At 37.7% G+C, this 22744-nt stretch overlaps 1 protein-coding gene across 2 annotated transcripts in view; it reads left to right on the forward strand.

Moving 5' to 3' along the window:
- The window catches only part of BCLAF3 (BCLAF1 and THRAP3 family member 3), a 28035-nt gene continuing 5291 nt past the window's right edge, over window positions 1–22744 (forward strand). The window contains exons 1-10 of one of the 2 annotated variants that reach the window (XM_086767403.1): window positions 1–53; window positions 2060–2635; window positions 2979–3644; window positions 5934–6112; window positions 6790–6904; window positions 7100–7163; window positions 8004–8125; window positions 10001–10115; window positions 15011–15106; window positions 21136–21291. In XM_086767403.1, coding sequence (XP_086623529.1) covers window positions 13–53; window positions 2060–2635; window positions 2979–3644; window positions 5934–6112; window positions 6790–6904; window positions 7100–7163; window positions 8004–8125; window positions 10001–10115; window positions 15011–15106; window positions 21136–21291 — 2130 coding nt within the window. In that variant the 5' untranslated portion in view covers window positions 1–12. The remainder of the gene's footprint in view (window positions 54–2059; window positions 2636–2978; window positions 3645–5933; window positions 6113–6789; window positions 6905–7099; window positions 7164–8003; window positions 8126–10000; window positions 10116–15010; window positions 15107–21135; window positions 21292–22744) is intronic. The other variant, XM_086767411.1, reaches the window with a different exon arrangement.

Genomic DNA, 22744 nt, shown 5'->3' on the forward strand with positions numbered 1-22744 from the left:
ACACGAGAGAAGATGACAAGATCTAGATCCAGATCACCACGATGGAAACCAAGGTAAATATTTATCTGTAACTTGTATTCTGAAATGTAGCTCTATATAAGGATTTATAATTAGGACTTAAAACTTGTGTAGAAGAAAATTGTACCCAGAATTGCAATTTGTAAAGTGTATTCTATAAATTATGATTTGTTTTCCAAACTGAACAGCTTCTGCAAGTTTTTCCCAACTTGCAATTTTATTGTTACGATTTTTTTTTTTTAATTGTAAGCTGGAGGTGTTAAGGTTTTGCTGGCTGCCAAGAACCTTGTTCAGCTTTTATGTTTTGGGAGTTGGAACTACCTTAAGCACAAAATCCAAGCACCAAACTAGTTAAGGTTATTTTTACTCAAACACCACCTGGTGCACTTAATATCTGTAGCTCATTCCTGTTTTGCCTTTTGGTCTACAGGGAGGGCCAGATGGAGTGTTTAAAAAAAAAAAAAAAAAAACCACCAAAAAAACCCCACCAACCCACCAAAAAAACTTCTTAATTCAAACACCTCAAGCTTTCTGAGCGTTTGGGGCTTTCTTGCAGCATAAAGCGAACTGAAAACATTGGAGTCAGTGCCCTTCTTTTTGGATGTTAGCCTAGTAGCATGTGTCATTGATGTATGTCACCAGAATAACACCCAGGTTACTTCATGCCATTAGTTACCTGCCTCATTTTTAGGACTTGCAATGGAATTTAAGATGTTAAAACTGGGAGGCTGGAATACAGTTTTAAGCTTTCAAGAGCTATCCGTGTGTAGTACGAAACTACTTTTTTTTTTCTGATTTTTGGGTTGCTTTTCTAAAGAGGCTAAGCTGTGATGACCAAGACCGAGGGAGTTTGTTGGATAACACAGAAAAACTTGTGTGAGCTCTTATTAGTTTTTTTTTGTTTTTAAAAAGAAAAATCCTATCTACTTCCATACCAGATCGATAGTTGTGAAGGGTGGAGAGTGATGCCCCAGCTCTCATTAAAATGCAAGCCTTTACCGGAACGATATGGGGCGGCAGCAGCAGTATGGGTGCTATTGGAAGTTAGCCATTGTAGCTTCTGAAGACCTGTGGTTCTGAGTCTGAATTCATTTGCAGAAATGGGGCAAATAGTTATGCCAAATTGTACATTTGCAATATGTTTGCAAAGGAAGTTACTTCCTTGAACTTTTTAAACTTAATATTTTTCCACATCTTTAATAAAGAGTGTATTGAGAGTGTACAGTGAATACTTGAATACAAGCAAAACTATTATGTCTGGGATTGGTTCTTGCTAGTGGCTTTTGCTGTTTTTTTTTTTCTTTATTTAAGGAGATCTTGGCTAAAAACTCTTAATGGGTTGCTTTCATTTTTGTAACTGTAGATGAAAATGCAAAGCTGAGTGCTGTTGAGTGGATTTTAGCAATTGAATCTTTAATGAGGTGCACATGTATGTATGCATGCATGTGCATTCATGTGTATACGTGTACACACAGTTATACAAAAAGACCAAAACATCTTTCTCAAGCTTGGTCTTTTCTTCAGGAAAAAGTCTACCTATATGACATTTTAAATATAATATTTTATAATGTTTTCAATCAGTTTTTGGGGTTGTTCTGGCATGCAAAGAAAACCTGGAAAGGTGTTTTCAGTTTTTTTTGTTTGCATTTATTTATATGTGGTTTTTTTTTTTCCTTCCCTGTTTTTCTCTTGGCACTGGAAAAGACAGGGAATACCTGAGGAGTGTGAAGATGTGTGTAGCAGTTGTTTTCAATGAAATTATTATAAATTTTAAATGAAAAAGATGCAAAGGGAGAAAAATGATTGACTTACTGCTATTTCGAGTGGGTATTTTTCCTGTGAAAACTTTGAATGGACTAAAAGTTAGCTTGATACTCTAGCCAGGCAAATGACACTTTGAATATTTTGGCTTGTTTTTAATGTTTTACCAGTTGATTATAATTGTGTACTAAACTATACTTCCTTAGGGAACAGATATTCTCATTAAGAGGTTGATTCAATTATATGGGACTACTCAAAGTGGATTTTGTTTTTACCTTAGGTCCTTATCTCCAGCATATAGGAGTCCAGAGCACCATAGGCAAAGGCATGCTCATATTAATTATGACTGTGAATATAAAAGCTTTCGTAAGGACCCAAAGAAACCTATGCCTTGGAGAACAGAAGATGAAAAATACGGACAAAGCAATTCCAGGTTTGCACCTCATAGAAATAACCACCAGAGAATATATGAACGTAGATCACCTTCACCAAACCTGAGAATTCCCATGGAAGATACTTACAGTCATAAGCCCTACAGAACACATTCATCTGAAAGAACTGAAAGCAACAGGAGATGCCACTTACCACCAAAATACTCTGAAATACCATATAAAGAGCACGATCGTCCGTTTTACCAGCACAAAATGGAGGAACGATACATGTTTGAGCACTACAAAGTCACTGGAAATGAAAAAGGAATGAAACATTTTCATAGACCGTTAGGGGCTTCATGTAAACCTGAAAGAAAATGGCATGAAGAGGACTTGAGGCACCAGAGGTTACATGAAGAGAAGTATGGTCAGTCACCCAGAAGAGTTTCTGATGAATTTACGGCAAGGAGCCCTTTACAGAAGAGGTATAGGAATAAAATAATTAAAACCTGGGTATTGTGGTGTAAAGCCTCAAGTGAAAGTCTGTTTTCATTATAGTTGAAGATACCCACCTTGAAACACGTTGGCCACTTTGTAGTTTAATTATGGGCGACTGGTAATAGTGAAGTATTTGTCTTTTAAGTAAATCGTATTGATGGCTAGAGTATGAAAGGATAATGTTTCCCTCTTAAGAGCCCCTGCACATCTGTACCTTGGCGTGAGGGATTATGGGTTAACTTGCCACGCATTCTGCTGTCCAACATTCTGCACATATAAGTTCTCGCTTTCTTCTCTAGTGCAAGTGTAAATTGCTTTATGTCAACACAGGTATCCTGAAGATCACGATTACAGAGAATATGGGCATACGTCTAAAAGGCCTAAAGAAATGGAGAGGTATGACGATGGAGAAGTAGCAAGAAATTCCAAGTGGAAGCAAGAACGTTCTTTTCCACCCTACCAAGAAAAGGAGGAGCAAAGAAGTCTGGGTGCTCAGTCCCACCGATCAACTGAAAGGGAGTACTCAGAGGGTTCTGTCACAAAGATAACTTACGAGTACAGTCACAAACGGCGTAGGCATCTGGATGAGGAAAAATCTTTCTCAGACGATAGAGCTCAGAAGTATATGAAGCAGGAAGACCAGAAATACGGTTCTTCTAAGGGTGCCCGGAATAGCAAAGAATTAGATTACTTTAGTGGTGGAAGAGCGAGATGGACAGAAGACGGGCGCGTCGAAGTACCTGATAAATATAGTTTGAAGAAGGGCTGCAATGCTTGTGTTAACTCTTCCAAACCGGATGTGGATCTGAGATCTTTTAAAAACAAATCGAAGGAAAGAGTAAGGAAAGAAGGGGAATTCAGGAAAAAAGTAGATTCCTCCGATAGCCAGCATGATTCAAATCATACTGTTTCTGATGTGAAAATGTCAGATGTCAACTGTAGGAGGGAACATCTCACAATCAAAGTGGATATGAAGAAAATGGTGTCTAAGTACAGGTATTGATTTCACCTCACCTCTTTTTTTTCCTCCCTGTCTCTTTACAGTTTATGAATTTTGGAGGAAAGCAGGGTTTCTTTAAGAGGTAGCCAATACACACTAGGGTTGTATCTTTTACATTTTATTTCATGTAAAATGTTGACTTTCCTGAACTGGAAACTTACAGCCTACCTCTATTAAAAACCAAACAAAAAAACCCTCTAGTTCATTTAATGGAGATATTATAGGAAGTGGAAAGAGCAGATAGGCCTGATACAAACCTGTAGTCAAAAGTTGCTTATGCTAAGTAAATGTGTTACTTCTGTTTTTTTTTTTGTTTTGGGTTTTTTTTTTTTTTGTTTTTAAATAAAAGTATAAAAGGCTAGTTCTGTGCTTTCTTCTGGAATAGGATGGCATTTTTTGACTGAGTCATCCCTCATTTCTTCTGAAAACCAGATAACCTTTAAATTATGTGAAGCTCAGACACACATTCAGATGTTCAAGATCTCAAGTTCAACAAAGCTGTTGAAAAAATGGGTTGTATTATTTATTGTTGTAACAAATGAAATAGCTATCTGTTGAGGCATCAAAACTGAAAAGCAGTAGAGTCTGCTTCTGTGTAATACTTGTGGTTGCCTTCAGCGTTTCCAGTGCCGGCTGAATTGGAAAAAAGTGGTAACATTATGAAAATCTAGATGATGGATACATGGTAGAGAGAAAGCTGCTCGGTTTGTGTAGATTTTTGCAGGCTTTTCTGGTTTGTTGCCTTGCTGTGGCAGGCCAGAATGTTGTATAATGGCAGTACTCCCCTTTGGAAGGGATTACCTTCCCTTCCAAAGTGATCAGCCTCCATTTTAAAGATATTTTGCCTCTTGTCCCAAACAAATAAAACATCTATATTGGGTTTTTTTTCCCCTTTGCAATATTTCAGAAACACATAATACAATGTAGAGTTATAAAGACAAGTTACTGTCTGCATGCAAAAGGCTAATATTAAAGACTGAGAAAAGGGAAGTGGAGTAATGCCCCCTGCTCGCCTCCCCCAGGCTAGGACAAGCATTTAACTTCCTGAATGATAATGTAAGGAAACAAACTTAATTATTGTTGGGGTTTGTTGCAAGCCCACAGGATGATTCCTGTATGTAGTAAGTAGCCTCTTCCTACCGTTTCTGAGTCATGCACAATGGACATTGCAACTGTTTGTGGACTGAAGAAACTACTATATTGATTACAGCTAACTTCATGTCTGGATGCAGAAGCAAGCTTTCCAAAAGTGCTAAATATTTTATTTTTTTAAAGATGAGAGTGCTAATTTTGCAGAAGCTGATGACTGAGAATATTCATGCTACCTACTTTAGGTATTTAACAAACACCTAACTTGAAATGACTCGACTAATAATACTGCTTTCTTTATAAACCTGGGGAGCAAGTAGATAATTCAAATAATCTACAATTGAGATTGTTTGGATTCTCTCTTGCATGCCTTTATTTCCAGTTTACTAGGGGCAAATATATAACTTCTGGCACTGGCTAGAGGCTACTTCTGATACAATTTTTCTATGAAATTCTAGTCTTGTATGCTTCACATACAGGATGGAAGGCACATCGTCACTTTGCAGAATGCACAGTAAATGGTCTTTATCCTAAAAGCTTTTACATGGGCTGTTTGAGTCCTCTATTTATCTTTCCAAATGAAAGGCATTTTTCTTACAACAACAACAGCAGGATTTTTGAAGTGTTAGCTTCCTTGTCAAAATAACTCGTAAGCAGCAAGGCAACCATTTGGGGTGTAAACTTACTTAGAATGAGTAAAATTTGTTGCTAAACCCACTAAGTTCTGGAAAGCTGTCTCACTAGGCTGAAGTGGTGATTCAGTTCCCAAAGTTGCCATGAGATTTTTACATCTCTGAACTGTTCTTGAAAATTGTTTGGTAGCTCCTTATAAAAAAAGACTTATGTATAATTCCCATCTGGGATTATACTAAAGAAGTATATCAGGATCTTTGTTTGCTTGTTTTATTTGATAATCTAGACGAATTAAGTTTAAAATTAAGAAATTTTTTTTATTGAATATTTCACTGACACAAGGATTCCTGAGAGCATGGCCATATCCCTTTGTATTTTATTATAGCTTTTTTCCTTATGGCCTTAGGAATTTTTTAATTTAGAAAAGGAACAAAATGAGATTTCAGTTTCATCATATTTATTCCTAAAATTAACTTCTTAATTGTTTTGTTCTACTTGTTTGTTTGAAGTTTTCATATGTAGTGAGTTCTTTTGAAGTGAATATCTGCAAATTTTTATTCTAGGACTGCTTCTAGTCATACTACAGAGAGACAGATGTCACATGATCTGGTTGCTGTTGGCAGGAAAAATGAAAATTTTCATCCGGTGTTTAAGCACATGGAATCTGTAACACAAAATGTTGAAAACGACCCATCAAGAGAATTTACTCAGGAAATAATCACAATTATCCATCAAGTTAAAGGTGGCTGTAATATTTAGGGTATATGTATGTGTTTATGTCTTTATAATTATAAAAACCAAATCTAATGAATTAGATACACTGTTTTTGTAAATCTCAGGTGTTTGCCTTTGGCTTCATTTGTATTTTGGCTTCATTCTGCATAGTTTAAGGAAAATGTAGGTTGAGGATTTAAAGGAGTTGGGTGGAGAATGGTTGTGACAAGGTCTCAGTCCATAACAGAGGCGTTATTGTGGAGTCTTAAGGTTGAAAGGCTTGTATGCTAATACTTAAGGCTATCCTGCTTGTTTAAGAACAAGAGAAGAAAAAGGAGCTTTGCTGTAGTCACAGCTCCTAGTTACATATAGTTCCTCTGATTTTTCAGGTCAGTGTCAACTGCTGCATCACGTTCAGCGTTGAACTTGGAGATTATAGTCATTTGAGTACTATGTGATAGAGCTGACAAATAGTTAACTTTCTATTCAGCTTAATCGTATTTCATAAGAAATAAGTCTCATAAGACCTAATCTCTCATTTGTGAATGTTGAACTGCAAGTGGAAATAGTTTGAAATTTAATCTCAGAAGTTGTCTTTGTATCCTTAAGAGTTAATCTTAATTGTATCTTTTAAAAGATACAATTTCCCACTGTACATTTCAAATACTACAAATAAACATTCTTGTATTTAATATCCCTTCACAGCAAATTATTTTACATCTTCTGACATAACTCTGCATGAACGGTTCTCAAAAATTCAGGATAAACCAACTGCAAATATGAATGAAGTTAAAATACGTTCAGATCCAGAAATTCACAGGTAATTGCTGTGCTTTTTTTGCCTTATTTGTGTTAAGATTGTTAATCTTCAGTAGACTTTACACAATGAAAAGTGTTTTTTCACTGACTGTAAACTACCTGCCTGTAGTCTGTAAAGAATTCTGTAGTTGGTCAATAATGCTTTTGCTATTTATAGTGATTGAACTTGTTTTTATGTAATACTTTTGGGTTCCAGGAGGATTGACATGTCTCTAGCAGAACTTCAGAACAAACGAACTGCACCCTCTGAATCTCCCCAGGTATCTTGATTACTTAACTTTTTTGGCAAACAGTAAGTTAAAGTGATATAGATGTAAACAACATTTTCTCCTTGCTATTGGTGAGTCATTTTTACACGCTTTGAAGATCAGCAGTAATTCTGACTATTTTCAAAGAAAGGCACACTTGATCATGTTTACAGATACTACAGTGGTGCAGGTATACTGTGTTCACTGAGGAGTGAAATGCAGGTGTGTTCTCCAGAGGAGCTGGAGTGTGGTTATTTCTGCCGCTTGAACCTCTATCTATTTTTAAGTAGTGTAAATACTAAGTAGGTGACTGGCATGTGGCTCTTACTTTCCCTCTGAGATTAGAAAAAGCCTTAATGTTTCTTCTGTCCTAATGTTAGAATAGCCCAACATTCACATAATTCCTCAGAATGCTCTTTTATCCTGTGCCTTCATCCAGGGACATCCAGATTTTCTGTTTTCCCCTTTCAAGCTATGCTTACTGCCATTTAGTTACCACTTTTTTTCCTATAGTACGGATATGTGGAAATTTAACTTTCATTAAGAATAGTAGAATTTCTTACTGGAATTTATGGAAATATTTTTGACTTGGCAACTCCATGCAGAATTCCAGTTCTTTGTTCTCAGTTTGGAAACTTGTAAAAAAGAAGATGGTGCAAGAAAGGGTAATTGATTAGGACTACTTTTCTTTTTGTTTTGGAGTTTGGATCATTGGGTTGAAGTGCATCTGCCCTATGTGCAGATAGCTGAACGACATTAACAAGGTTATACACTACATGCAACCCCTGAAGGACAGAATCGTGTCAGTGTTTAGTTACTACTAGCTAACTTGACTTTAACCCTTCTTTTTAGCAGAACATCATGAGAGTGTTAGAAGATCCAAACGATTTACGGCATGATATAGAAAGGAGAAGAAAAGAAAGATTGAAGAATGAAGATGAGAGAGTGTTTCATGTAGATGGTGTAACTCCAAGGTAAATAGCAAATAACAATCTTGTTGGCCCAAGCCTGCAGTTCTCTTATGTGTTCTTTTTTTTTTTTTTTTTTTTTTTCACTTTTCCAGAGATATGTTCACATTTGTTTTGATTCTTTTCTATAGTTTGTCCTTGTAAGTTTGACTTGGACTGAAATTCAACTGACATACATTGCAAAATACTCTGTAACAGAGTGTTACCTTGAAATAGGTTAAGCTGCAGTGGGGAAAAAATGAAAAGCAAGCTCAAGCTGTAGCACTGAATAGGAAGAGGGGGAAAAAATTAATTTAAAGATGCTTAACTATTTTTAAACTTCTTGATGTGCCATATAACAACATTCTCTTGGTATTTTGTAGTTTTGTAAAAGCATTCTAGGATGAATACATTGTTGATTGCCCTGGTTGTTTTGTAATGTCACGTGGAATATCAACAGAGCCGGAATTTTTCTGATTACTGGAGAATTTTATGGAGAAAAGCTAGATTTTTGGAATAGCTTTCTACTGCTATGAATTCCTTTAACAGGTTTGTTAAAGGTGTTTGGCCTAGAGTTTTTTGTTAACCTCAGTTATCCTGTTTCACTTCTGATGTTGTGAGGTTAGTTGATTAGAGAGAGAACTTGACTTATTTGTGTTAGAAATGTTGATTAAAGAATTGACAGAGTGTAATGAAATGTATCTACACTATAGTCATGATTTGCATATAGCTCTTAATGCTGCTATTTGTTAATTTTAAATGCAGTATACAATTGCATGTAGTAGCAATGCACACGTACTCAGGAAAACTGGCTTGTGAAGCTGCAGAAGAAATATTTCTTGGATTTGAGATTTTTTTTTTTTAAACAAAAAGGTGAAAGTTACCAAGTAGGAAAAAAAACTACTGGACTATTGCATATAGCTTTTTATGTACCTGGGGCTGGATCTTCAGCATACATTTGGCCTGATTATATCTGGGAAGGCTTTTATTTGCCACTTCCACAGTTACTGTCTTGCTTACCTTTTGTGTATAACACGCAAAGAGGAAAGCTGAAGTTTTTCTAAGTGTGAGTGTCCTGGAGTTTGATGTGAGGAGGTGTTACGCTGTCAGAGTTGGTAGACAATGTAATGTGGGCTGAGGGCAGTAATGGTGTGAAAGATGGGTAGAATTTTGCTGAGGCGGAGATATTTTTTTTTTTTGGCAATGCTTATGAGCTAGTCCAGTGTACCTTTTTTTTTTTTTTTTTTTTTGCCTAGTAATGTATTTTGCGCCTATGAAAACTGTTTCTGTATGTTTTGTGAACCATGAATTTTGACTTCTGGTGGTTACTTTTCATGGTACATGTTTTATTTAGTGGTTTATGGATACAGCTGTATTAGCATGTGCTCAGTAAAAAAAAAAGCAAACAAAAGCCCAAAGCTAGAGCACCCTGCCTGCTAAGGATGAAACTGGAGCATCGAGCCTTTTATCTGAGCTTCTGTCAGATTTGGGATTTCATTAAATCAAAAGTTCTGTACAACTTTAAAGATAGTACAGTATAAGAACTGCAGAAAGCATTCCGACCAGCGGAGGGCAGCAATAACCAGCCGTGCAGGCTTAGTGGGGTGAGCCAGGGAAACCTGATTTATATAGGGAGGATTTAAAGGAGGCAGAGTATCTCTGTTAATTTGTTATTGCAGAAGAGAATATAGCTTACTATATAGTTCTGTGCAACGTGGGCTTGAGTTTTTAGTCAGAGGACTAGAAATTTGTTGAATATCCTAGAAAAAATTTACTTAAAACCTGTCACTTTGCACTTCTAAGCAATACAGATGCAAGGCTAAGGTAATATAAAATACAGAAGTTTGATAAGCTATGGCTTTAGATTTTGATTGTGTTCTCTCTCTTACACATGCACGTCAGGAACCAGCAAAGCTGCAATCTTTCAAAATTACAGAACTCTCAACATGATGGTTTCCAAAAGCCTATGAGGTTCATTAAGCCACCTTTCAGGAAATTTATTGGGAAACCTCACCTGGTAAGCCTAAATGTAGAATTAGTAGCTTCTGCATTTGTTGTTACATTTATAATGAATTTTTTTCTGCATTGTCTATGTTGATGTAAATTTAACAATCTGTGATGTCGTGCCCTTTTAAATTTCAAGTGAGCCTTTATTATTTTTAGACTTTGCTCAACAATAAAACTACTTATAATTTCACAGTTCTAGTGCAAAAGTACTTCCTCACATACTTGTTGAAGCATAGATTAATATAAATGAGCTAAAACCACTTTTGTGGCCAAATGCTGATACCACAAAAGTAATTCTTTTGTTCTTCCAGAGCTGTGCAGTACTCCACAACAACTTTGGTACTGTTTTTTGTAACTTTGTAGTAAGTTTGACCTTGTGTAAGCGATTTGTTGTTTCAGAAAGCCAGTTTAGATCAGTATGTTGGGTGAAATGAAAACATTTTTTCAGCTAGTCCAGAAATAAAGGTGGTCAACTTTAGATCTCTTATTGAGTAACAACTTGAGGAACAAGTCTGTCTAAACTTTTGAACTAAGTTTTAGGTTCAAAATGACTTGCTGAAATTAAGGAGCTTTATGAAATAAAAACTTGTATTGCTAGCAGCTTTGTAAAATAAATTTGTACACAGTACTGCATTTCTTCCACTTACTGACATACTACCTAAATGATACATTAGAAGGCCTTGTTATTAAACAGGTAACCTAAGGTAATGTGGAACAGTTTGAGAAAAAGAATACTCTCCTGCGTTCTGGTTGTCAGCAGTTGGAAGGGAAGATCTGAATCTTGTTTTGTGTAGGTTGCATTGTTACTAAACCAATATTTCTTCTCATTATAATAAAAGTTCTGTGAAGCTCTTACTTTAAAACAAATGAGGAACAATCACAGAAATAATTAGAAATGCCTGAAATAATGTTCCTGAGGATAGAATGTTACGCAATGGTATCGCTTATCTGTGTTTGATACTGTCTTTCTCAAAGCTAGTTTGGGCACTTCTTAGTTTTTTAGGCTATCTTTCTGTGATATACTTTAATACTGAAATGGGGAAGACAGTTATATTAGGTTCAGTAGAAATAAATTTATCTCCTTTGGAAAATTCATTCTAAATAAGTGTAGTCTTATTTCCAAGTGTTTGTGCTTGTTTTAAATTGAGGAACTGATGAGACCAGAAAAGCTTTAGTAATGTGTGCAGTATATGCAGCATAATTCTAAACCTCTTTTTTTTTTTTTTTTTTTTCCTTCCTTCCCTGATGGGTGCAAAATAAGGAGGAAACTAATGTAAATTGTCATTCTTTGTGTTATAATTAGTACTGTGCAGGCAGGGTTCCAAAAGACCGTGAAACTTGAGGTCCATCAAAAGTTATTTTTACTTAGTCAAAACTCTGACCGTCAGTTAAAAGTAGCTGCCTTGCAGATACAACAGTGTGTCTTTCAGTGTAAAACAACACAAGTTTTTAACGGTAAAAAAATATTACTTCCTGAAGGCTAAGATTGAAGTCCCCAAAACCAAGCAGCAAGTGCTTAAGTAATATAGTAATTGCAAATAAAAAGGGAGTTAGCTTGAAGCAGAAACTGAGTTATTGTTAGATGTGCTGAAGATTCAGGAAGACTGCATTTTGATACCTAGTGGTGAACTGCAAACATGCAGTTTTTAAAGTCCTGCACTGCAGTGAGGAGTTATCCCTTCAGAACAACAGTAGCTATAGAAGCACGGGTATTACGAATGCAAAGCATCCTAAAGAAGGAATGACTGTTCATGAAGTCAGCTGTGCAGAGGCTGGTTTGCAGACAGGTGGGAAAATAAAATATTTTAGTTTGCCATCCACATTTGTCAGTAAAAATAGAATTTATCGATGCTTGCCAACTGGCTCAAAGGGCTTACAGACATTTTGCAAATGTGTCTGTAATACATTAATTGGCACTCTTTAATTGCATCTCCTGTTTTTGTGTTTCTATTCTTGCCTTTTGATGCTTATTCTGCTCCCCTTGCTTATTTTCCTCTGTATCTAGTATGTGTAACTTGCCTGTTTATCTAGTATGTCTAATACTCAATATGTAAAATAATGCAGAAGGAGGGTAATCTTTTCCTGGGTAGAGCAGCTAACTTATATCTGAGGCAGTGCAAATAATTCAGCTGAACAAGCTAGCTCCAGTAGTGTAGCACTTCCTGTGACATCTACACATTTTGTGTGAGAACGTATGGTGCTCAAAATGGCTTTCCTTGAAGGAGTTCTTCAGGACTGGATGCGATCAGAGAAGAGCTTATTCTGGTGGGCAAAAAGTATGCAATAGACATTTCTTGCTGCTTTTTTTGAGGAGAGTTCCACCTGTAATCTTAAAAGCAAACCCTTGGATATCCAAAACAAAAACTTCTACCTTCAGCACTCCTCTCAACTTTGTTTGTTCTAGTCTACAGGTAAATGTTAGGTGAAAAGTACGTGAAAGCCAGGTTTCAAATGTACAGCATAACAGTGCCAAGGCTTAGAAAATACAGAAAAAAAACCTCTTAAAAAGGAGTATTTGACAGGAAAGCCGTTAGTGTATTGCATAAATGTTTGCACATTTTCATCATTGTTAGAAAACACAAATAAACATTTTATTATCACTGTTGTTTGAGGAGGTGTTGTGTGTATCAGCATTGGTAAAAAATAGATGCTTGAAAAGTGGAAGCCTGATCAGTAGGTCACATCTGATCTACTAGGATGTTGCCTAATGTGGAAACAGATAATTGTGTTGGTCATATTAAAATGTCCTACAGTAAGCTGTCAAAATGTAATGCTAACACCACTTTTTTTTTTCTCTCTTGTTAAATGGACAATATTAGTCATTTGGGTTAAAATTAAACATGGAAATGGTATTGACTTGACCTACTTTTGGTATCCCATGATTAACCAATGGGAACTTTTCAGTGCAAGGTATGAGTGCTTTTTTACAGCAGGCCACTGGAGGGGAATGTTTCTTCTGTAAATATTCAATGATTGAGACTTGAGCTTAAACTTGAGAAGAATTTCTGCCTTGAAGGTGCAAATGTCTAGCTTTGATTGTAAGAAATGTCCATCTAGCCTTGTACTCTCTTGACAAAAAGAGGATGGTTAAAGACTAGAAGATAATAGAACAAGCGTCTATTTGTACTTTTCCCTTTTATTTTAATTTAAAACCTACAGTTCAGGAAATTCCTGAAGAGTAGATTGCTGTATCTTTGTGTTAAGTAGTTCTAATGTTTTTGTTTCCATGAATGTACTTGAATCTTGAGGGAGGTGGGGATGGCAAGGGGTGTAGCCACAGTCAGTTGAGACAAGCTTGCTTTTAATTCCCGAAGGTTTATTTTTAACTGTAACAGGAAATTTTCGGGAATATTTCTTTTTATCTTGCTGAATTCTCAGCTTTAAGGAGGAGTATACTTCAACAGGGAGCTTCCTGATTTAATTATGTGTTGTATGGAGAAAGTTAAATTGTTTTAATTTGGCATATTCATATTCTTAGAATAAGAAAGGAGTTGGGAAGCTCCTGATGTGCTTTTTCCCCTGTGTATTTAATTTTCCATACCTTTTTCTTGGAAAAGCCATTTTGACTACTTTGATTGCACTTCATAAAGTCTTTCTTCCTCTCCTTTTGTTCTCTGCTAAATCTCCTCTTGTCCAGATATTTTAAGAAGCTACATGCTTGACTTGCAGGCAACAATATATTCTCAAACAAAAAAAAAAGCTAGCTTAAATCCCAGTTAAAAGTTAGCTTGGATTCTAACACTGTTCTGTTGTGTTTTATAGCCTCCCCACTCCAATCAGTAACAGTGTTAGAAAGCATATCCTAAAGTGTTTCTGCCACTGGAAAGGTCTGGTACTTTGTTAGAGAACTGTTAGAGAATTCTGTAAATGGCAAAGCATGTATTTGCATTTATTATTAGATGTTAGTATATATGAAATTTCATGAGAGTTCTCTTATTGGGCTCTTCTTAAAATGTGTTTGAAGCTGTTAAAATTTCCTTTTAAAAAAACAGAGTTCAACAGCTTTGGAACACTTTTGTAATTATTCAAGAATGGACCATAAAAAGAATAATTTGACTGCTAAAAGTTCATTAGCAAGTCTGTTCTGTCTGTGTTAGTTGTTTTTAATGCAGTACATGCCAGTATGTAATGCTTCTGTAACTACTTAAAATTGTATGCAGTGATGCAAGAGAATGGTATTTTATCTGTGTGCATCCTCTCAAGGGAGCTGTCATGGCAAAAGTTGGAAAAGGGCTATAATAAACAGGTAGCACAGGTAGTGGCTGGAGGGAGTGCTCTATTTTAGGTAACCATGGCTGTCCCACTGCAACTATTCAGTGTGTTGACACACAACAATTTCAGTACCGTTGTATTTTGAAATCATGTGTGTTCCTGTGGTAGGCAAGTAATCTTCAAAGTGCCCCCGGTAATACTGAGTTAAAAGTAGAATCTTCTAAGGACCAGTGTAATGTGCTACATGTTTGTCTGGTTGCTGTGGTGGTGTGTATAGCAACATACGTATATCTCTTCTAAAATATGCTAACCTATGATGACCATACACTAACCAAGAATGTCCAGAGTACTCATCTTGTTGCCCTTATTCCTAACTCAAGGGATGACTGCTACAGCAGCCTGTCTGCTACACTTGCTGCATGCAAATTGAGGTGTCTGTTCTAGAGGGGGCAGGGGTGGAGAGCCTTAATTGGATTGTTACCTGCTTAAATCTTTCCAAGATGATGATATTCCAACAGGATGGTCTGTATCATCTTTGGCTTCTGTGGGCTGTATCGCTTCAGCCAGCCTGGACTCTAGTTCCTTCAGTGTCATTGTGTCAAATGCTACAAGATTTGTTAGTATAACCTGGAAAAATTTTGTTTTATTGAATAATTTAGTAACATTAAGCTAATAACTTTATTTTCCTACTAGAATTCTTACTACCCTTCAAAACCAAGTGATACTTACCCTCACAGACGCATTAGAGGACACCTTGAAAATGCAGGACCCATCAAAAGACACTTCAAGGTACATCAGCTTTTGTCAGATATATGTTATATAAAAGGGTGATTTAATCTTACTGAGTTTGGTAACAGGAGACACAATTCTGATGATATTAAGTTCCATGGAAAATAGTGTCGTCATAGCTTAATTGTTTCCATTGAAATAGTGAGAGGCTTAGCTTTTAGTGGATGAGAGGGCTGGCAGTGGATTGAGCAGGGCTGTCCAGTATTGTGTCGGTGCAGTTGAAATAAAGAAGTTAACTACAAAGTTAAGAATTAGAATTACAAAAATTAAACACTGACTAGAAAGCTCATCTATCCAAAAAACAAGCTGGTCAGCTTTCTTTCCTTCACCTGTTGTTTGTGGAAGCCTGAACTATTTCCCAAGACTGGGAGACATGAATTGTATTCCTTTCAAAATTGTATTCCTGTTACTTTATTAGCCCTTTCATATAAAGATTTCTGGGGAACTAATCTCTAATATATACCCTGCATACTACTGTGTATTCATTTAATAAAAAAAAAATTAAGCTTCATTCTTAAGGCCTCAAGATAGTAAAGGAGTGGGCAACTCTGCTTCTTCCTGGGGTAGTGCAGTGGCTTTCTAATGCCTTTTGATTGTAAAACGTACCGTGGCTTCAGCAGAAAAACAACACACTTTCTTCCTTTTCTGCTGACAGTGGCACGCTATGCATGGATCCAGGTAGAGCTTGTTATATTAGGAAAGTATTAATCAAATCTAGAACAACTTACACTCATTTTCTACATTAAAGGTGTGGTCTCAAGAGTAAAATAACACACAGAATAGGTAGTCATCTTTCCTGTTTTGTAGATAGGGAAGTTGAAGTAAAGTTTTGATGGCTTGGTTAAGTAATTGGTATTTTTGGATGACATTTTGAAAGGGGAGACAGTGAGTGTGAGGTTTCTTGTTTGTCTGTTTTAGTCGCCTTTCAGACTAAACATAAGAGAACTGTTGGATAAAAAGGCTTTCAAGCTCTCCCATTTAGGTGTGCTTTGCCAGTCAATCTGAGATAGCTGAGCTAATGCAAACAAAAATTAAGTTTATTCTGCTGAAAAAAAGGTCTTTTTTCTAAGCTGAAGTTAACAAGTTTAAAGTGTCAGCCTGGTATAACTATTTTAACATGTAAGAACATCATAGCTTCTTAATCGGTATCCCTTCTGTATTGCCAACCTGTAGGGGATGGAGGGATCTTTAGCACTGGCTGCCGTATCATTGAGGCAATGTTGGTAGTTGATCTAAAACAAAGAAAATGGAAGGCATTTTACAAGCATGAAAGTGTCCGCTTAAGTTGTCACAGCATGTATATACAAATATTGCCTGAATATTGATGTATCCAATGATGGTGCTTTAATATGTGTAGGGAAAATAGCATATGCACTCGTATTGCAGTTTGCATATATGTATAGCACATTTATCATTGCCTTGGGAACAGCAGTGCTGATCTGACTTAATTTCATCAACTTTTTTTTTTAACACTTAATTTCCTAGAGGAAATAGAGGAGTTTTCCTTACCATGCTTCTGCTGAAACTTGCTTAGGAAGGTGATGACTGTCTTCTATGCTCAGCAGACTTTCTTGGCTGATTGTTTAAAAAAAACCCCAAAATACAAAGAGAACCCCACCAAAAAACCACACACACACAGAGTTCTATTCTCTGCCATTCTGTGCCCCTGCCAAAAAAAAAAACCAACCCCCACCACATTTCTTCTTGGTATATAAAATGGGGGCATTTTAACTTAATAAGCAAAAAAGAGGATTTATTTAGAGGGGGTTTTTTAACATACTGCAAGACTTTTTTTTTTTAAACATTTTTGGGAAAAAAAGGATATTTTAAAACAGCAGTTTTATAAAGGATCTGGAGAAATCTTATAAAATTTAAAAGGTTGGGGTTTTTTTTGTATGACACTTTGCAATGAATCACTAAGCCAACCTATAAGAGGGTACATAAATAGTAATTTTTAGAACTAAATGTCATTCACTGTTTAACAAAGTTCAGTGTATTAATGGCTGTGGTGGGTTCACCTCAGCCAGCAGCTAAGCACCACGCAGCTGCTTGCCCACTCTCATCCACTTCCCTTCTGCCCCAGCAGGATAGGGGAGAGACTGTGGAGAGCAAAAGTGAGAAAACTCATGGGTTGAGATGAAAACAATTTAAGTGAAGGAAAGATGACGAAAAAGTCATGCAAATGCAGTCAGTCACCACCTCCCCCAAGCTGACTGATACCCAGCCCGTCCTCAAGGAATGAGTACTCTCTTCCAAAGCCCCCTCCCTTCAATTTCTGTTGCTGAGCATGTTGCTGAGGTTATATGGCATGGAATATCCCTTTGCTCAGCTTGAGTCAGCTGTCCCAGCTGTGTCCTCTCCCAACTTCTCGTCCATCCCTGGCCTGCTTACTGAGGAGCAGTGTAGAGGAAGAAAAGGGCTTGGTGTTATGCAGGTACTGCTTGACAATAGCCAAAACACTGGTGTGTTACCAGTGCTGTTTTAGTCACCAATCCAAAGTACACCACCATACAGGCTGCTGTGAAGAAAATGAACTCCATCACAGCCAGACACAGTGCAATGGCATATGTTTGCTTATATAGACTTATTTCAGAGCTTGAGGCCAGTGGTTGATAGGCATTGCCATGAGTATTATTTGTGAATAGTGACTAGATGTCACTTTAGCAGATTTTCTCTTATTTTAGACCAAAATTTAATGATGTTTTCCACACACTTTAGATTACTTCATTTTGCTCTGAGCTATGTGTGACTGCAGTGCCTGCATACCAAATGTATATATAATCCGTTAACTTTCATAGAATCATTACGGTTGAAAAAGACCTCCAAGATCAAGTCCAACTGTCAACGCAGCACCACCATGCCTACTAAACAATGTCCCGAAGTGCCACATCTACATGTTCTTTGAACGCCTTCGGGGACGGTGATTCCACCACTTCCCTGGGCAGCCTCTTCCAGTGCTTGACAACCCTTTCAGTAAATAAATTTTTCCTAATATTTCTAAACATACCCTGGTGCAACTTGAGGCCAGTTCCTCTTGTCCTATCACTTGTTACTTGGGAGAAGAGACCAACACCCACCTCCCTACAATCTCTTTTCAGGTAATTGTAGAGAGCAATGAGGTCTCCCCTCAGCCTCCTCTTTGCCAGACTAAACAATCCCAGTTCCCTCAGCCACTCCTCATAAGACTTGTGCTCCAGATCCTTCACCAGCTTCGTTGCCCTTCTCTGGACACACTCTAGCAACTCAACATCCTTCTTGTACTGAGGGGCCCAAAATAGCACACAGTATTTGAGGTGCAGCCTCACCAGGGCCGAGTACAGGGGCACGATCACTTCCTTGCTCCTGCTGGCCACGCTATTCCTGACACAAGCCAGGATGCTGTTGGCATTCTTGTCCACCTGGGCACACTGCTGGCTCATCTTCAGCTGTCTACCAGCACCCCCAAGTAATTCTCTGCGAGGCTGCTTTCCTCAAGCCTGTAGCATTACATGGGGTTGTTGTGACAAAAGTGCAGGACCTGGCGCTCAGCCTTGTTGAACCTCATACAGTTGCCCTCGGCCCATCAATCTGGCCTGTCCAAGTCCCTCTGCAGAGCCTTCCTACCCTCCAGCACTCCTCCCCAATTTGGTGTCATCTGCAAATTTACTGACGGAGTAGTCAATCCCCCATCCAGATCATTGATAAAGATATTAAACAGAACTGGCCCCAGTACTGAGCCCAGGGGAACACCACTTGTGACTAGCTGCCAGCTGGATTTAACTCTGTTCACCACAACTCTCTGGGCTTGGCCATCCAGCCAGTTTTTAACCCATCGCAGGGTACACCTGTCCAAGCCATGAGCTGCCAGCTTCTCTAGGGGAATGCTGTGGGAGACAGTATCAAAGGCTTTGCTAAAGTCCAGGTAGACAACATCCACAGCCTTCCCCTCATCCACTAGACAGGTCGCCTGATCATAGAAGGAGATCAGGTTGGTCAAGCAGGACGTGCCCTTCATGAACCCATGCTGGCTGAGCCTGATCCCCTGGTTGTCCTGCACATGCTTGGTGAGCGCACGCAAGATGAACTGCTCCATAATCTTCCCTGGTACCGAGGTCAGGCTGACAAGCCTGTAGTTCCCTGGCTTCTCCTTCTGGCCTTTCTTGTAGATGGGCATCTTGTTGGCAAGCCTCCAGTCATCTGGGACCTCCCCTGTTAACCAGGACCACTGTTAAATGATGGAGAGTGGCTTGGCACTCTCCTCTGCCAATTCAGTCAGTACTCTTGGGTGGATCCCATCCGGCCACATAGACTTGTGTGTGTCCAGGTGGTGTAGCAGATCGATAACTGCTTCCTCCTGGATTGCGGGGGGTTTATATTGCTCTCCATCTCTGTCTTCCAGCTCAGGGAGCTGACATACCTTGGGAAATAAATACCCTTTGTCTACAGCTGATTATGTTCTACATTAATAATACTGCTATTCTTCTCCCTCCTCTCTTAGGGAACATGCAGATACTGTATTTGAAACTTAATCTGTGTGTAATATCTTTTTCCTTACCTTGTACCTTTTTCCCTTCTCTTATTCAGTCTGCTCCTTTGCTTGTTGTCAGACAAATGCAGTTGCAGAGCACTGAGGGGTCCTCCTTTCTAGCCACCTCTGTCAAAGCAGAGAACCACAGCAGCTATGGGGGAAATGGGAACTTTTAACCTTAACTGTGTTCAGGAGCTTCATCCAGTGTTAAAAATGCTCTTCAGTTTTCCATCTGGTAGGCATATACCTACTTAAGGAATTTACTTGCACTTAGTTGTGCCTGGATTCTGATACTTTTCAGGAAAGAGGTTAACATTTAATAGCCTTCTGCAAGTGTCCTCTGCCTACAAGCACCGTAAGAGTAACGCTGGGGGACTGACAGGGCCTGTTATCTCCTGCGTAGTAGGTGGGTGAAATGATTTGGGAAATAACAAAACCTCTGTATTTGCATAAAAGAACCTCTGTTCTGTACAGTCTTTTCTTAGCTGTTCAGCCACACAGTGGAAAACACAGTGGAAAAACTGGTACCAAACTTACTGCAACCTCAGAGCATGTGATTTTTCTTGAAGTGATCCTTACCCTGTCAACAGGGGACTGATTTTGCCAAAGTAATTGGGTCATGCTCAAGAAGGTCTATTTCTGTGATTTATTTTCTTCTCTCCCTATCCTTTAGAGGTGTTTGTAAAAGATGAGAAGAATTTTACATGGTCAGGATGTTTCCTCTGTGTTTAGCTGGAAAGCCATTGTTTAAATTTGGAAGAGGGAAAACCTTTAAGGATGAATATACATAGGAATGCTTTTTGTCAGGACCATGTTGGAAAACTTAGAACAGCAGTACTGGAAAATTACAAGAATTATGATAAATGGGGTATTTTGTTGGAGGACTGAGTGCTTAGGAATGAAAACCTTTTTCTAACTTTAACTGTTGTGGTCTGTAAGTCTTTTGTTATCTCTGTGACCTCCACTCCTGGTCCCACACTGGGTTAGTTTACGGTATTGCTTCCAGTCTGGAGGTGACAAAGGCATAGAGCAATGAACATATGTTCAGACTGTAAGATCATAAAACCAGAGGAAAAACATATTTACTGACTTCTGTTTAGTATAACTTTTTGAGACTCAAGCATGTGTGCCCTCTGCAGGCCTGACATCACTGAATTTGTTAGCAATAGTGAGGTGTTGCTTTAAACTTTTTTGTTGATGCTGGTTTACTTTCATTAAAGTTTGAAAAAAAAAAAAGTTAAAATGTTATACAATACACTTTTTTTTTTCTGTGAGGAAGATAATTTCAGACTTTTTAAACAGTAAGTACAATATTCAGTTCTTTCAGCCACATGGTAGCTAGTGGCCTGAGGAATATTAGATGAGAAATAGAGGAAGAGGCTCTGCACTTGCAAATGCACACTTCTCTTGTCTAGTAATGTAAGTTTTACATGTGTATAACCTGTAAATATAAACTGTTGAGTTTTGGTGCCCTCATTTTGCACATTTTTTTTTTTTTTCTCCCTTTCCCCCACCCTTACAGAGCAACTTTGCAGATGGCCGTTTCCAATCCCATTATAAATCAGGCTTAGTGCAGAAGGGTTTATATATTCAGGCTAAGTACCAGCGGTTACGTTCTGTTGGTGTAAGGGGATTTACCACTAATAAATTCAGAGATGGATTTTTGAGGAAAGAAAAGGTAAGTTGGCTTAATTTATTTTTTCACTAAGCCATTTATAAAATATGAATATTCATATGATCCATTCCAAATTTTAAATCCCCATGGAATAACTTGGATGGGATTTTCTGGAATATTGGCTCTTTTTACTTTACAGGCAAGCTTGATTTTGCCTTCCTATTTCCTGCATGTTTATGCCATGGAAACTTGCTGAAACTTGCTTTGGGTAATTGCAAATCACAGGTGGCCTCTGAGGTCTTGCAGCTGCCTCTGTTTTCAGTATTGTCTCCTTGAGCTTAGTTGGTCTTTCTTCCTGTTGATAGGAAGAGAAAGTGGCCCTCCCTGTAAATACATAGCCTAAGAGGACGTAATGTTTTTTAAATCAATGTGAAGAGTATTAATTTTGGTTTTTATTATGTTGGTGTGTTTCTCCTCTTTGTTTTGTTACCTTAAATTAATCATGTGCTTAAAAAGAACACGCTGGAATGCTGTTTTTCATAAAGCATCCTACACTTTATAATGTCTGTGTAAAATTGTTTGATAAGCTCAAGCTGAAATAATTGGGCACATCTGTTTTATTGTACCTTTTGATTTGCAGAGTGTACGAAACAACGATAATCTTGAACTTCAGAACTTTTGAACCATATAAAATGTTACAGCTTTTATGAGGATCAGTAGTTAAAACATTCTAAATCCTTTATTAGAATTGATTGAGTATGATCAAAGTAGTATGAGGTTACTCGTGACATCAGAGAATTGGATTAGACGACCTACACAGCCCCTTGCAGTTCTGTGTTCCTGTGCGAATTCTTGTTTGTTGTGTGATTCTGTGTCCACCTAGCTACAAGTAAATACACTTGCATAAGCATTTGTAGTTGGCCAGAGCTCAATTCTTAGAGCACGGAAGCATAGGTTCTTAAAGCTGTTTTCAAAAAAACCTAAAGTTTACAGCCTAGTGAGGGGGGAGCAAAACACAAAAAACCCCACCAAAAACCCAAGTGAGAAAACCAAACACTTCAGTAAACGAGTCTCTTGTTACTAAAGTATACTGGTGAATGACTCTTACGTTTGCATGGACTCTGAGAAATATTGATCTCTGAAGGCTAAATTGAATTGAAATTAGTGGAAAATAGATGGAGAAGGACTTTTTCCAAAAATTATGACCTTGTAAAATGGGCATAGAAGTGCCATAATTTTGGTGTAGTGAGCTTTTCCCCAATAATTTCCAGTGCTCTTCTACAATTGGATATTAAGGTTCTTGTCTGGAATCTATAAAGCATGCTTAACACAGTCTGGCTGCTGGAGATTATGATTTAAATTAGAGAAGCATAATAAGATCTGAATATTGATTTTTAGGCACAATGAAGAATTTTAGTATCTTTTGAGAGAAAGTAAAATAAATCCTGAAGAATAAGTATGACACGGCCATTTTCTTAATAGTGTACTGATTGCTGGTTGGGTAATTCTTAAACAA

This window comes from Chlamydotis macqueenii, chromosome 1 (assembly GCF_036417535.1).
Source record: "Chlamydotis macqueenii isolate bChlMac1 chromosome 1, bChlMac1.mat, whole genome shotgun sequence".
Lineage (NCBI taxonomy): Eukaryota > Metazoa > Chordata > Aves > Otidiformes > Otididae > Chlamydotis > Chlamydotis macqueenii.